Source organism: Typopeltis vanoorti, chromosome 13 (genome assembly GCF_054136105.1).
Source record: "Typopeltis vanoorti isolate ZY-2024b chromosome 13, IOZ_Tvanoo_1.0, whole genome shotgun sequence".
Lineage (NCBI taxonomy): Eukaryota > Metazoa > Arthropoda > Arachnida > Uropygi > Thelyphonidae > Typopeltis > Typopeltis vanoorti.
In genome coordinates, this window is record NC_143561.1 from 28,229,882 (window position 1) to 28,247,327 (window position 17,446).

The following is a 17,446-nucleotide window of genomic DNA, read 5'->3' on the forward strand; positions in this document are numbered from 1 at the left end:
TTTATCCACTGTTTTAGGGAAGTATGGACAGCCAGTGTCCATCTCTTCCTCTGGTAGAGTGTTCAAAACATCAAATGTGTTAGGGTCAGTTAGTATGCTTAGTTTGCTTTCAGTGGGTATCGAGGTATCCATTTTTTCTGTGCGAGTGTCTGGTGGTTTATCTTTGAGTGAAGTCTCCACCATAATTTTTTTGACAGATGAGTTTCATTAAATGGGACCATTTTTGAAGTTGTCTCTGGAGTAAAGCTATAGGTCTTGTGATTAATGCGCTCAACAGAGAAGCACTTACGATCATAAAGTTCATATATGGTGAAATTATCAAATGGTGGAATAGACATACATGTTTGAGTTGCTGTTGGCACTTTTTTAATTGTTACTTTTTCAGCATAAGAGGATCGTAGAACAGGTGTAATGATGGCTAGCTTTCTTTTTGCATCCTGATATGATATGTTTTCTTCTGTTTTATTTTTTGTATCTCTTTTTCATCTTTCCATTTCTGACATGCACGAGAGTTTGCTGGATGATATCCCTGACAGTTGACACATTTAGCTTTTTTTTCACAGTAAGATTTATTTTCATGTTCTTTACTACCACATTGAGCACAGGAAATAGAACCATGACAGGCAGTTTGGGCATGTCCATATCTTTGACATTTAAAGCATCTCAGCGGGTTAGGGATGTACATTCTAACAGGACAGCTGATCAGAGGCCTAGGTGTATCAAAAGTAAGGATGATGTTCTTGGTCGAGAGCAGGCGACCATCCCTGCGTATCAGGATGCACCTCACACCCATCACTGCTTGATCTTTAAGCTCTAAACATATCTTCTCATCAGGAACCTCAAGGAGATCCCATTCTGATATCACTCCTCTACTGGAATTGAGTGTTCTGTGAGGTGTTACTGCAATTTGTTTTCCACCCATTGTCGTTGCTCTCAGTAGTTTCTCAGAATGTTGTTTGCACATTGTTTCCACGAGGATATCACCAGAACGCAATTTCTTGACAGTTTTGGGAGATCCTGCTAGTCCTTCTAAACCTTTTTGGATAAAGAAGGGTGATATTTTCCCAATTGGTTTTTCACCTGTTGCATGAATGATTAAAAAGGTTGGTACATTTTTGTTAGTATCCAATATCTTTTGTTTCTTACTTCTGTTTCCATATGCTGTGTCTATATTATCAGTACTTGGTTGGGACTTTGTTAGGGTCCTGAAACATTTGAGGATGAAGAATTCATATTTAAGGAATTTTTAATTCGGTGCCAGAACTCCACACCCACCACGGAGCCACACATGGACGCCCACTACCTGGCAAGCAAAGAATGCGCTCAGGAGTGGAATGCCAAGGCTACCCTGGACGCTATACCGGCACTGCAGCAGGTCTAGGATCCCGACCCCGGACCATGGGGTGAGAGACTTACTGCAACACCGTTGACCCTTGCAGGCAAGCCCACTAGCCGATTGATCTTGGCTGGGCCATCCAGGACCACCCGTCTTGCCAAAGCAGATGCCAAAGTAGTGCAAGACTACCAGGATCCCCCTTTCCGGATGTCCACGGGTCGCACCGCACGGCAAACACGGCAGCAGGGCGTTGGATCCCAGTGATGGTGGTCTGGAAAAAAGGATAGTGAAAAAGACTCAGGAGAAGTAGTGCAAAGAATACGGGAAGAAAAGCAAAGAAAAAGAGGAAGAATGAAAAGGGCCAGTACCATCACCGGGAGGTCCCCTCCACCACGAACAGGTGCCCCCACATGGAGGGATGGTCTTTGGAATGTGGAGTACGAGGACAGATTGAGAGAAAGAGAATGTAAGTTGAATGTAAGAGAATTCAATTCCTATTGAGACATAAGTTGTCAGGGGTTGCTATATGGCTGACATGGAAGAGTTTTTTCATAGAATAGGAGGGGGGGGGGGATAGAACAAGAGGCCATCACTGGAAACTGTATAAGGAGGGTGTGAGCAGAGAAGTCAGGAGTAAGTTTTTTGCACGGAGAGCGGAATGCATTTCGTGAGTGTGCTGTGAATGCAAACACACTGAATCAATTTCAAGCACGGTTGGATGAGCATTATGGCAATATAGTGTGTACCTCCCACAATGAGGATCTGACTCCATGGAGGTCAGATAATAATAATAATAATAATCAGGGCTGGGTCTACTGATGGTGCAAGACATGCATTTGCATGGGGCAGCAATTTGGGGAGGGGGGGGCAGCAAAATTGGCATAAACTATATGAAAAATAAGGTAAAGGAGAAGCAAAATATTATTATTATTATTATTATTATTATTACATAGCACCTCCAGGGAGTTCAACGACTGATCGAGGGAGGGCACCTACTCCACAACTCTCCGTCTCCACCACTCAATCCACCAACTACAACTACGTTCATCATTTACATCAATGTCATCTACTGGCGACTACCACCACTAGTATTTTCACAGACAATCACAAACATTCATGTCCACAACGGGATTCAAACCTGCAGCCTTTTGGTTGTAGAGCGGATACGCTAACCACTTGGCCAACCAGGCCAACAATCTGCTTTATCTGCTCTCTTTCAACTAAAGATGAGTTAGCTGGTCTCATGCAGAGGTAGAGGGTTTTTTTACCTGAAAACTCGGTTTTTTCATCCCTCAGAAAACGCAAACTACCCTGTGAACATGCACGGATATACAGTCATAAAATACATACTTAATCCCTCATTAGGGGGCTCAACCAGTCCTAAGGGACAGTGAAGGAAAGGGGGAACCCCATACAAATAAATAAAAATAGCTTTAGTATTCCATAATGCACAATACACTTTTTTTCAGATGTGCATATTGCTGCATTTTCCCCCCACCCCCCCCCCCCCCCACCCCCCCCCCCCCCCACCCCCCCCCCCCCCCACCCCCCCCCCCCCCCACCCCCCCCCCCCCCCACCCCCCCCCCCCCCCACCCCCCCCCCCCCCCACCCCCCCCCCCCCCCACCCCCCCCCCCCCCCACCCCCCCCCCCCCCCACCCCCCCCCCCCCCCACCCCCCCCCCCCCCCACCCCCCCCCCCCCCCACCCCCCCCCCCCCCCACCCCCCCCCCCCCCCACCCCCCCCCCCCCCCACCCCCCCCCCCCCCCACCCCCCCCCCCCCCCACCCCCCCCCCCCCCCACCCCCCCCCCCCCCCACCCCCCCCCCCCCCCACCCCCCCCCCCCCCCACCCCCCCCCCCCCCCACCCCCCCCCCCCCCCACCCCCCCCCCCCCCCACCCCCCCCCCCCCCCACCCCCCCCCCCCCCCACCCCCCCCCCCCCCCACCCCCCCCCCCCCCCACCCCCCCCCCCCCCCACCCCCCCCCCCCAGACACATTGCTAAGGTGTCCAAGATTGCACATAGGATTACTTGGTTGTTGAGGAACACACTGACATCCAGAGATAAAGAGGTTATTATTCCCCTTTATAAAGCATTGATACTTCCACATTTGGATTACTGTGCTCAGGTCTGGTCACCTGGATTCCTTGGAGATGAGGAGGCTGTGGAGAGGGTTCAGAGAAGAGTGACCAAGTTGGTGAGTGATATAAAAAATGCTCCCTACATTGATAGATTGAGAGCTTGTGGATTGCAGAGATTGGCTGATAGGCGAAGAAGAGGGGATATGATAGAAACATTCAAATTACTAAAAGGTTTTTATAGGATTGATGCAGGGGAAATGTTTCAGCTGTGTGATAGTGATGGAAGAACAAGAGGTCATCTCTGGAAATTAAAGAAGAGTGTGGTTAACAAAGGTGTCAGAACAAGGTTTTTTGCCTGGAGGGTGGTGAATGAGTGGAATTCATTGCCTGACTTTGTTGTGAGCTCTTCATCTGTAAATGAATTCAAGAAGAGATATGACAGATATTGTTTTGCTAGTTTGGGTCTCCCGCGATGAGTCTACTGACTCCATGGAGATACCCGTAATAATAATAATAATAAATAATAATAATGATGCCATTGTATAAAGCCTTGATCAGGCCTCATATGGATTATTGTTGCTGTTTGTCGCTGAGTTTTCATGGTGATAAGGATATGCTAGAAATGGTCCAGAAAAAATTCACAATTGCAGTCAGTGGTCTTTGGAATGTGGAGTATGAAGACAGATTGAAATAATATAAATTGCAAAGACACGTGAACAGGAAGAGGATAGTAGGATATGATTGAGACATATTGTTAGTCCCAGGTTGTTATCAGGTTGATGTGGAGGACATTTTTCATAGAATTGGAGAGGGGGGGGGGTAGAACAAGAGGACATCCCTGGAAACTGTATAAGGAGGATGCTAGCAGAGGAGTGAGAAGCAGGTTCATTGCATGGAGAGTGGTTGGTTGGATCAGTAGTGGAATGCATTACTTGTGAATGTCGTGAATGTAGACACATTGAGTCAATTTAAGGCATGGTCAGATGAAATGTTGTGTGTGACAGTATATATCTCCCACGATGAGTTTCTGACTCTATGGAAGTCAGATGTAATAATAATAATTAATAAACGAGGTGACTGTTATGCAATCAAATGATAAAGTAATCATGCAAGGTGGCGAATCATGTGACAGCTTTGATTAAGTATATGGAATAAGTGGATCTATACTTCTCAGTAGAGTAGAGAAGAGAAAGAAAGGACAGTGAAATGAAAGAAAAAGGAAATTAAGGAATGCAAAAGTGAGAGAGAGAAAGAGTGAGTGAGCAGAGAGTTTAATTTTACTTCAAAATTCAGTAAACATAATCAAATTCTTGAACAAGAGGTTCAAGAGTTTTGGATATGGTCATAGCATCAGAAGAGCTGATAATAACTGAGATGACATCTCTCTCTCTCCTCAGCTGGAGAGAGTGACCATATGGTTTTCACTTCGAAGATGAACAGACATGCAGGAGTATGAAAGAAAAGGGAACATACGTGGAATTATAAGGCAAGTGATCATAAATAGTCTTAGACTTGGGGCAGTTGCATGGAAGGCAGAATTAGAAGGCTAGGATATCATTAGAGCTTAGGAAATCGTGAAGATATATTTATTAGCAGCAATAGTAAGCTGTATTCCACGAGTGAAGAAGGGACACAATTTGATGGAAAGTGGATGACAAACAGTATCAAACAGGAACTACAGGTGAAAAAGAGATTATGGAAGAGATATAAGGAGCGTGGTAGACAGCAGATGCATGAAGAATATAAGACTCATACCAGGAGAGTGACTGGTATGGTGAGCAAGGCAAAACTAGAATATGAGAAGAGATTGGCACTAAGATCCAAAGAAAATACTAGGGAATTTTTTTTAGCTATGTGGCCAGTAGGAGGAGAAGTGATTGTGGAAGAATGACATTGTGGGATAAAAATGAGAATAGAGTGATTGATGTAGAGGACATAGTGGAGTTGTTAAATGGGCACTTTATTGGAGTATTTCATCCTGGAGAAGGTTTTAATACTAGAGGGGTAGGGCAGGTTCGAGGTTTAGAGGTGAAGAAGGAGAGTGTGTTCCAAATGCTGAGTACTCTGGATGCCAGTAAAGCTGTGGGACTGGATGGTATTTCACCACAGGTCTTGAGAGAACTGACAGAAGAACTGAAGAACAGAGGAGATCCTTTGATCTTGCTTTTCAATGAAAGTCTAGTTACGGGAAAGGTACCCAAGGAATGGAAAGAAGGTAAGACAGTGCCATTGCATAAGGGTGGTAGCAGACTAAAAATGTCTAATTATTGGCCCGTTTGTGCATCATCAGTAGTTGTTAAGGTCTTGGAGAAATTAGTGAGGGACTATATACAGTGTTGGGCAGAAGAGGGTAATGTTATCTGTGAGAAATCAACATTGATTTGTTAAGGGGCACTCATGTTTTAGTAATATGATTGCCTTTTATAATAAAGTGAGAAGAGGATGATGAGGGAAAGGCATATATTAATTATTATCATGTGGACCTTGTCAAATGCCTTTGCAAATTCCAAAAAAATAAGCTGATACTTAAGTTTCAGCACCTGGGTTTAGATGTTGGGTTAGTCAACTAACTGGATTCATGATTGGCTGTCTGGTAGGTATCAGAGAGTTGTGTATGGTGGGGTAATATCAAGGAGGGAGGGTTACAAGATGGGATTCCACAGGACTCAGTACTGGCACCTGTATTGTTTAACCTTTATATCAATGGATTGCAAGGGGATATTCAGTTGTTTGCAGATGATGTGAAGCTGCGAAGGGTTATTAGTAATAGTGCAGATGTGGTGGTCCTGCAAGATTATTTGAATAAAGTAGACAGATGAGCAAATGAATGGGAGTGTGGGTTTAATGCAGCAAAATGTAGTCTTGAAGTTTGGGATACATCGATGGGAGGCTGCATACTCGATTCGAGATGCTGTACTGAAGGAAGTAGAGGAGATAAGAAATCTGATAGATAGAAAACTGAAATTCAGGGAGCATATTGCAAAGATAGTGAAGGTAACCCACAGGATTGCTGCAATACTGAGAAGAAGGATGCTGACCTGCAGAGATAGAAGCGTTATCATTCTGTTGTATAAGACTCTGATCAGACGACACTTAGCCTATTGTTCTCAAATTTGGTCCCCAGGATTTGAGGGGAATAAATTAATTGTGGAAATGGTACAGAGGCAGATAACAAAGATGGTTTCAGGACTGTACAATGTTAGTTATGAGGATCAGCTGAGGAAAATGGACTTTGGTGGAGAGTTTGGTGGATAGAAGGAGAGGTGATATGATTGAGACTTTTAAACTGTTGAGAGGGAGTTACAGGGTGGACACTTTCTCTTAGTGGTACAGGGGAAAGGAGCAATGACAAGGGGCCATCCCTGGAAGTTACAAAAGGAAGCTGTGAGCAAGAGAGTGAGGAGTGATTTCTTTGCATGGAGGTTGGTTGAACCACGGAACACATTGCCTGATAGAGTGGTGAGAGCAAGAATGGTCAAGGAATGGTATGAGAGACTTTGTGTTTCCTAGGAAAGACCTCCCATGATGAGTCCCCTGACTCAATGGAGGCATGAATAATAATAATAATATCCTTTACACCCCTTGAGGGTACATGCCAGGAATTTGATGATGATGATAATGATCTTTCTGAAGTAGATCAGATGAAGAACAGATAATATGAGCACTGAAAGAAGGCATTTAATAATGTCATATTTTTGTAAGGGATGATCAGCCAAAGTCTGATAGATGTATTGACCTGAAAAGAAAGGTTTGCAAAAAAAAACAGATGTTGATAAGGAGCCATCCAATTCTCTTTTTATGAAAACATCAAGGAAATTTATACTTCCATTTGATTCAAATTCCATAATGAAATTGATTCTGTGATTCTATTAATTTTTTGTAAAAAGATGTCTAGTTGTTTACCTGAATTATTCAAAACAGCAAAGATATCATCCATATAGCAAAGCCACATCAAACATTTAGATTAATCATTAACATTTTCTCTCTTCCAGTTGTTCTAAATAAAAGTGAGCAAGAATGAGAGATATTGGAGACCCCATCATGTAGGTCTTTCAAATCTCCTCTCTCTCTCTCTTTTCCTTAACTGGATATTCCTTTTCTTATATTAAAAATACCAGTGACATCATATGTAAAATTAAAGATTTGAGACTTCACTCCACAGATTTACTAGTAAGCTTTGATATAGCTTCACTTTTTACTTTGTTGTGAATTTTGGATATTTTGGTTGAAATTAAATGTTTCCTTTCTTTTAGTGTTGCATGGTGATCAGCATTCATTTTAGAAATTATGGACTTTACAACCATGTTATAATTAACTTTTTAATTTCTCGACGTTTCGATCTTCAAACAACACAAACACATACAGTTCACAATTGAGATTGAAAAACAGAACACACTTCCATTTCTAGATACACTGGTCACACGTCTTGCTTCTGGCAGTCTTTCCTTCACTGTGTACTGGAAACCAACACATACCAGCCAACATATACCCATAAACTCCTACCACCACCACCAACACAAAAACTAGGTATCATTATTACTCTAAAAAACAGGGCATTGAAGATCTGCTCTAATGAACATGCACTGAAAGATGAATTTAAAATTATCAGCAATACTTTTCTAAAAAATGGTTACAGCCAAAACAATATTAACAAAATTCTCTACAGGACCTCAATAAAAAACAAAGATAAACCAGACTACAATAAAACTATAACCATTCCTTACATTAAAGGGACATCAGATAAAACAGACAGAATACTACAAATATACAACCTCAAAGCCACCTTTAAACCTCCTGCAAAATTAAAAAGCTTACTCAACTCATTCAAAGATCCACTCCCTCCGCTCAACCCCTCCGTTGGCCCACCCTGGAGTACTTTATTTATTGCACTTGTAATATATACCATATATAGGGGAAACAAGATGATAATAACTATGGTTAAAATGACCTTTCAGATGATGCCCTGAACACTTTACATGGAATTGACTGGAAAAGTACCAGTTGTTTACATCACACCAAAACATGGTATGAATGCAAATTAAGGAAGCCTGCGAGATTCTTATCAACCACCCCAATCTGAACGATAATGATGGTCTACAAATCCCAAGCATATGGAAGGCACATATTCTACCCAATGAACCTTTCTCTCTAAGAGTTAACTATAAACAGGACTGTAGGTAATCCAGAATCCTAAATCTAAAATAATTGTAATGTTAAAAATAGGACATCATTGTTACTGAAAGAAGACTATCTATAGAAAGAATGTTTTTTCTCATTATCTTATATAGAATTTAAGATAACATGAGAACACACATGAACAGCACTTCCCTTTTCGGACGTATATACGCTATGTATTATGGAAAGAATGAGTTAATACCCAGAGCAGTTTCAGTTTTTATTTACATTTCATCAGCGGGAGCGAGACTAGTGGATAATAAGGGCTAAATTCAGTGCAGAAATCATATTTTCCATATTATTATTATTAAGTAACACCTCCAGGGAGTCCAAAGACTCATCAAGGGAGGGCACCTATTAAAGTAGTAAAATGATGTAAAACCGTGTTTTAAAATACTCTGGATGAGAAAAAGTTAAATATAATTTACTTTCCAACAATTAAATTATACTTAATGTGAAATCTCTATTTCTTGGAAGAACCCCTTTGTCGTGAGGAATATAAAACGTACATCAAGTTTCGTGAAACTGAAGTCATGCTTGTGGAACATTCACTAAACACAGGGTCTTCTGGAAAAACACAAAAATATTGCATAAGAATAAATTCTTTATGAAACAGTTTTATAAAAGCTGTGGCAAATTTATTTCCCATGTATAGGCATAGGTGAGAAATGAATTTAATCACCCAATGTGAGACTACCATTCTCCTTATTGAAAAAGACTATGAAAAAGCATTTGATTCAGTTAAAATATCTGCAACACTAAAAGCACTTGAAACCCAGGGAACTGAGAAACCATATATTGAAACACTAAAACATATTTACAATAATGCAACTTCTTTAATTAAATTATATAAAAACAGTGAAAAGTTCCCAATACAAAAAGGCATCCGGCAAGGTGACACCATATCTCCCAAATTATTTACAGCTACACTAGAGGAAGTCTTTAGAAGCATTGATTGAGAAACAAAAGGAATAACCATAAATGGAGAAAGGCTGCATCATCTGAAATTTGCAGATGATATTGTCCTGATAGCAGATAATCTTGAAGATCTGGAAGAAAGGCTAAATCAGCCAAATGAAGCCTCCGGAGAAATTGGATTAAAAATAAATAGAGAAAAAAACAAAAATAATGATGAATAAATGCATAAACCACAGAACTATCAAAGTTGAAAACCATGAAATAGAACAAATTACTTCATATGTATATTTGGGCCAACTACTATCCTTTGAGGAGTGTCAAAGAAAAGAGATTGAACGAAGAATTCAATTCCTTGGATGGATGGCTTATGGGAAAATGAGAGACATATTCAGAAGTGACATTCCTATTAGTCTAAAAAGGAAAGCTTTCGACCAGTGAATACTTCCTGTCCTAACATATGGAGGAGAAACATGGACTTTAACAGAAACCCTAAACAAAAAGCTGAGAACAACACAACATCGCATGGAAAGAAGTATGCTAAAAATAACATTAAGAGATAGGAAGACAAATATCTGGATAAGATCTCAAACAGGTGTCATGGATATTGTAAAATACATTAAACAGGCTAAGTGGAGATGGGCTGGCCATATTGCCAGATGCAGTGACAGGAGATGGACCAGAAAAACAACAGAGTGGAGACCAATGGATGGAGCAAGACAAAGAGGAAGACCGAGAAGAAGATGGAGAGATGAACTGGAACAAATTGCAGGAGTGAGATGGATGGGAGAAGCAGAAAACCGAGTGATCTGGAAAATCATGGGGGGAGACCTTCATCCAGCAGTGGACAGAACCAGAAGGTTGAAGAAGAAGAGAAATGAATTTAATTGCCCAATGTGAGACCATCGTTCTCCTTATTGAAAGACTGAGATGGCTTTAAAAAGTTCTATGTTTGATCTCTAAAACAGGGTTTCTGGCCCATGTAAAAATAAGTAAAATGATAAAAAAAATGCTCATTATCTGTTTTCACAGTAGTGGTATCTGTCAGTGGGAGATACATAAAAAATTACATCGTCTAATTTAGATAGGTCTAATGACCTACTTTTATCTCCATTATGAAAAATACACTACTACTACAATCTCCAAAATTTCCAAGTTTGTTTGTTTTTTTAATTTTTTTTCTCCTTACTCTAGAAATTACATGCACATTTGTTATATCACCTTACTAAAGCTTTCGTGGTTCACTGTTGAATTTCTTTCTGTTGTAATTCTGTTCCATTTTTTTTTATATTGACTACTAATAAATTATTAATGTTGTGTGTGTGGGTGTGTGTGGGAGGATTGTTAACCAGGTATCCCCATACCTCGATAAAATCCAAGACTCATCATCACAGGAGCCCACACTTACCGTTATTCACAATATGCTTTCATATCTCTCATATCTCCTGCAAGGCACCAAAAGACTCATCGTGGAAAGCCAGAAGTATCATTATTCACACACGCACACACACGCGCACACACACACACACACGCACACACACACACACACACACACACACACACACACACACACACACACACACACACACACACACACACACTCACTCACTCCTCTGGTTCTCTCTCCTGATGAACCACTGTTTTCTGTAAAACCACTTCAACATTGATCCTATAACTTGTAGTTACCCTTACTAACTTGTAGGTCATCATATCACCCCTATTCCTCCTATCCACTACACTCTGTAAATGGCATCTTCTCAACCTTTCCTCATTCAGTCACCTCTGGACCTTTTCCAACATTTCTTCATCCTTTTGAAAATCCAGGTGACCAAATTTGTGAAAAGCAGTCCATGTATGGTCTAATCAGAGCCTTCTACACTGGAACAAGAATCTTTCTCTTTACTTCTACAAGTCAGTGTCCTCTACATCATTCTCAGAATTCATTATGTTGCCTTCACAATTTTGGCAATGTGTCCACTAAATTTTAGATCCTTATCCACTATCACCCCAAGAGCTCTTATTTCCTCAACCTCCAACAATATATCCCCACCAAGCATAAATTCTACATCCCATCACTGTTTCCCAAATTTTAAAACCTTACATTTTACTACACTGAAATGGCATCCCCATTCCCATGCCAATTCAATCAATCTATTCAAGTCTTCTTGTAAGGCACAACATGATCTCTACTCTTCATAGTTCATCCCAACTTTGCATCATCTGTGAACAACTGAATATCCCATCTAAATCTTTGCCAATATCATTAACATACCAGTTAAACAGCAACAGCCCTAAAACAAATCACTGGGGCACACCACTAGTGACCTTCCTCTTCCAGGATATTGCTTCTCCATATACAATTTGCTGATATCTATCAGATAGCCAGTCTCCGATCCATTGCAGTAATCTAATATCAACCACATCTGCTCTAGTTTAACTATCAACTTATCATGCGGTAATCCATCAAAAGTCTTTGAAAAATCTAAGGATACTACTACTACTGCATATCCCTCTCCTCTGTACAATAACACCATCTCCTTATTGCAATGAGTAAGCAGATTACTAAAACATGACCTCCCTTTAGCAAATCCATGCTGTCCATCCAAGATAATACCATTGTTATCAACTAAAATCTGGATCCTAGTTCTCACCAGCCTCTCCAACACCTTAACCAACATCTGACACACAGATATGCCTATAAGTTGATGCTTGAGTTCTATCACCTCCATTATGAAGTGGCAGAATCTTGCCTTCCTTCCACTCCTTTGGAACTCGACTCAGTGCAAACCTAATATTAAAAAAATATGGCATGGCAGATGTCAACTCCCTGGCATATTCTTTCAGAATATGTGGTGATATATTATCAAGTCCTACAGCCTTATTAACATCAAGTTTGCTCAATTCCCCATATATACCTCTTGCTCACTTACAGTCAGTTTCTCCTTCTCATCATCATCATCAACTGCTCTCAGATGCTCCATGATTGTCACATTCAGAATGAAAGACCTATATGAACTGCTCATTAAGTATCTGAGAGCAGTTGATGATGAGGAGGAGAGACTAACTGTAAGTGAGCAAGAGGTATACGGGGAATTGAGGAGTTAGTTAATATAACAAATGATATAAGAACAACTGAAGCAGTTGTTCTTATATCATTTTCTCCAATCAGTATCATCCTTCCATAATCATTCTTTGTTTTGCTGGCCACATATTGAAAGAACTCCCTAGGATTCTTTTTGGCTTCATTTGCTAACTGTTGATCATACTTCACTTTTGCTACCCTTACCAAGGAAGTTACCCTCGTTGCCTGTTCTTTGTAATCCTCATGGAAATGATTATTACTATTCTGCTAATGCTGCTTCCATAATGCCTTTCTCCTCTGTATCACATTCTTAATCTCTTCATTCATCCCTTTCACACCTACCTTATTTAACCTTCTGACACTTGGAATACATTTAGACATTGCTTCTACTAGACAGTTCTTGAATATCCTTCAAGCTGCATTGATCTTCTTTCCAGCTAACTCCTCATTCCATGCTACACCTGCAAGCTGTCTCCTGAGCTCCTCAAAATCACTAGTATTGTAGTGCCACATATACTCTTTCCTCACAGACATCCTCACACACTGCTGGGAACCACCCAGCAGTGTGTGAGGTTCCATTCTCCATATATTTTCAATGTTATTTAATTTTTTGATTTCTAATTATTTTACACTGATAATGATCTATAATATGTGAATCAAAATATCTGTAATTAATCCATCTTAAGTAAATATTTTCATCTGTGTCTATGTGTTATTATTCAGTTCTTGGACATTCCATACATTATATTGCTAGTCATCATAATACAAGATGAATCTTGTGCAACACTGGCAGTCTATTTCAAATATTCTGTATTACTGATGCTGTTAGTCTGTTGGTTACAAAACTCAATCAGTGTAATATCAGTTAAGTTTTTTTTCTTTAACTCTTGTGAAGAAATATGCTATAATGCACATGATCTAGTAGAGATTAAAACTTAGAAAAACTTTCAACAATCTCCATGTAGCTACTACATAATATGTAACTACATATAGACTACATACTTGAACATTACTGGACCTGGACATAAACTTTCAAATGTTCCCCATCTACAGAAATCTCCTAAGCAAAATTTATGCATAACTAAAATTATTATTATAATTTGCGTAATTTGAATAATTTGGGCTATACATCAGTTAATTTTTCTCTCCACATGTATACTGTATAAGTATCACTTCTCTGACATGAATCTCTACTAGATTCATGGTAAAGGTAACTAACTAACTAATTGATTTCATTGTGTAAAGTCCTGATCAGAACACATCAAGATTAATGTATTTGGATATGGTCACTGGGAATTTAAGGGGGATAAATTAACCTTGGAAGGGGGTTAGATATGATTGAGACATTTAAACTGTGAACTGTGGAAATCTTTCTTTATAGCAGAACAAGGAGAATAATTAAGGAAAAGAGGCCATACCTGGAAGTAGTGAATGAAAGTGATGAGTAAGGGAGGAAGAAGTGGCTTTTTTTTGAATGGAGGGTTGGATCGAGAAATGCATTGCCTGATAGGGTAGTGACAGCATGAACAGTGAATGAGTTTAAGTAGCATGATACAATTTGTGTTTTCTAAGATGGACCTCGTACAATGAGTCTTGTGACTGATGCAAGTCCTGAATAATAATAATAATAATATACAATGCACATGAATCTAGTAGAGATTAAAACTGAAAAACCATTCAACAGTTGCTATGTGACATATATGCTGAACATATGCTTTTAACAAGTTATCCATAATAATTCAGTAGTTGTAAATCCATGCTGTTAATGAAGAATGATTTTACAATGAGATGAATTTCATGTTATGAAATATGACCTAGTTTTAAGAGAAACTTGTGCCATAGTTCTATACAATATATACACGAAAACACAAGGTAAAAGTAGTATTTATTAAATATACTGCCATATATAGTCTGTTAATTTCAGACTGAAATATATGGCAGTATATTTAATAAATAATACTTTAACCTTGTGTTTTCGTGTATATGAAATATGACCACAGTAAACTAATGAAGGGTGGAACATTTCAAAATTAGTTTTTTTATACAAACCCTGAAAAAAAAGGAATAGCAGATGTAGTCTCTCCAAAAAATGCTATGTAGCCATCTGCCAGATAAAGTACGTGTTGGAACATTGAATAGATTTCAGATGTTGGTTGATGAATTGTACATATTACAGTTGTTCCTTTAATGACTGCATTCCTTAATACATCAATAACATTCTGTGCCATAAACGTGTCTAGTCCTGATGTTGGTTCATCACAAAATAACACTGATGGATTACTCAGTACCTGGGTGAGAGGAGGGAAAAACAAGAAAGTATTACGAACTTATATTATTACAACTGTAAATCTCATCAAACATTTGTTCCCATAGTAGTGTTTTGGATTAAAGTGCTAATCCACAATTTCATGAACACAATCAGTTCTGTAAAATGAAACTTTCTATTTTTATTCTTTGACAAAAAGAATGCCAGTATAAATTTTGTTGTTAATACGGTATGCAGAAACTCTCAAGGACTCATTACTCACTTGGTAGAGTGACACTAAAAGAAGCAAGGGATCTTGGAGTGATTGTGGATAGGGATTTAAAGTTCTGGGGATATATTGCAAAGGCTGTGAAAACATCTTAGAGAATTCGACAATTGAGGAAAACATTGACCATGAGAGATAAAATTGTGCTTGTCCCATTGTATAAAGTTTTGATCAGACTACATCTGGATTTCTGTGCTCAGATCTGGTCACTAGGATTTGAAGGGGGATGAAGTAACCTTAGAGAGGTTGCAGAGATGGATAACAAAAATGATGTCAGTACTGTACAATGTTGATTATGAGGATAGACAGAGGGCATACAGAATGCAGAGTTTGATTGAAGCTGTTGAATGGTTATCGTAATAACACTGATGGGATTTTTCACATGGTAGAATGAGAGAAAGGAACAAGGGAAAGTTTCCCTGGAAGTTACAAAAGGAGGTAGTGAGTAAAAGAGTAAGAAGTAAGTTTTTTGCAGAGTGGCAGGAGCATGGAATGCATTTCCTGAGAGGGTGGTGAATGTGAAGACTGTGGGTGATTTTAAGGAGTGGTATGATAGACTTTGTGTTCCCTAGTGTTGACCTCTCGTGATAGTCTTTTAACTCCATGGGGGGGGGGGTCAGAATAATTTCAACAGAGGGCATACAGACTTTATCATGTAATACTGTTGAAATTATTCAGATAGGGATTGGATAGGCATCTGGTAGCTTGGTTACAAGGCCAGTTGACTAATAGGATAGAGAGTTGTGTATGGAGGTACAGTGTCCCAATAAAAGGAAGTTGGTTAATGGGATGCCAAAGGGTTCTCTCTCTTTTGGGACCACTGCTATTTAACTTATATATCAATGATATAGTTCACAGTATTAAAGGTGATATTTATTCAGTTGTTTGCTGATGATACTAAATTAGGAAGAGTAATGTCAGGAAATTCTGATATGTTGCTATTACAAGATTTGAATAGGTTGATGCTTTAGGCTGCTTTAGCAATAAGTCACTTATAAGCATCTCTGCCATCCAATACACTAGTTACCCTGTTATAAAATGCAACCAAGTTATTAACCCCCCCCCCCCCTTCCTAACAAAACCATGCTGCTTTCTCGAAACCCATCCACTGTCGTCAATCCATGTTTGTATTCTGTCCCTAATCAGCCTCTCTAACATCTTCACCACTGCACTTGATATACACACAGGCCTATAGTTTGACACCCCTGACATGGATTCTCCCTTATACAGTGGCACTATTTTTCCTTCTTTTCACTTTTCTGGGACTGTTCCTGTTGCGAGACTTCTGACCACATTTTATTAACATTAAGACATCAGGGTTACTTAAAATTCTAAACACTTCCCATTCTTATACTTCTACCTCCTTCCTTTTACTATTCAACACTACTCTTAGCACTCTCCCTACATGAAATACACTAACAAAATACTCATCAAACATTTCCACCATGACGCTTGTTCCATCTACCTGCAGAGACTAAAGTCAGCCTTCCACATTCACCCTTTCTTCTACTAGCAACATAACTAAAGAATTCTCTAGAGCTTTGATTTGCTTTGTTGCTGCAGCCAGTCTCTTTTCATATGCTAATTTCTCTTTCTTTACTACACTTGTTATCTTTCTAGCTTGAACCTTATACTCCTCGTGCTGCTGAAGCATACAGTGTTCTTTATATCTCTTCCATAACATCCATTTTCTCAGAATATTTTGCATAATTCCCTCTATTTCACTCCTACTTTATTTATCCTCTGAACCTTAGGAATACAATCTAATATTGCTCTAAGTAATTTATTATGGACCAAATCCCAGACATTATTGATTTTTCTCTCTTTCAACTGATCAAGACACTGCATATCACCAATCCGTTTCCTTAATAAGCTTGATATTAAATAAGCCAATGGGATCTGATAACATATTACCACATGTCTTAAAGGAATGTTCCAGGAAGTTGGCAGTAGCACTAGCCTGCCTGTTTAATAAGAGTCTTACAACAGCACAGGTCCCAAGAGTGGACAGAAGGTAATTCCACTGCATAAAGGTGGTAATAAGGCTGTGGCTACAAATTATGACAATCTGTATATCTGGAGTTGTGGTTAAGATATTGGAGAGATTAGTGAGAACTAAGATACAGAATTGATTGATAAGAGCAGTTTTCTCTGTCACTGTCAGCATAGGTCTGTTAAAGGAAGATTATGTTTTACCAACTTACTTGTATGCTATAACAAGATAACAAATGTACTGGATAAGGGAGATGCATATATAATGTTATACTTAGATTTTGCAAAATTTGTGATAGAATGCCACACACAACAAGCTGTTAAATAAACTGAAA

The 17,446-nt window shown here is 39.4% G+C and overlaps 1 protein-coding gene across 1 annotated transcript in view; it reads right to left on the bottom strand.

Moving 5' to 3' along the window:
- LOC150100013 (ABC transporter ATP-binding protein/permease wht-1-like) overlaps positions 1-17,446 on the bottom strand; it is a 142,719-nt gene that overhangs the window by 23,647 nt on the left and 101,626 nt on the right. The window contains exon 6 of the mRNA XM_090403194.1: positions 14,638-14,876. Within this exon, the coding sequence (XP_090259320.1) occupies positions 14,638-14,876 (239 nt within the window). The remainder of the gene's footprint in view (positions 1-14,637; positions 14,877-17,446) is intronic.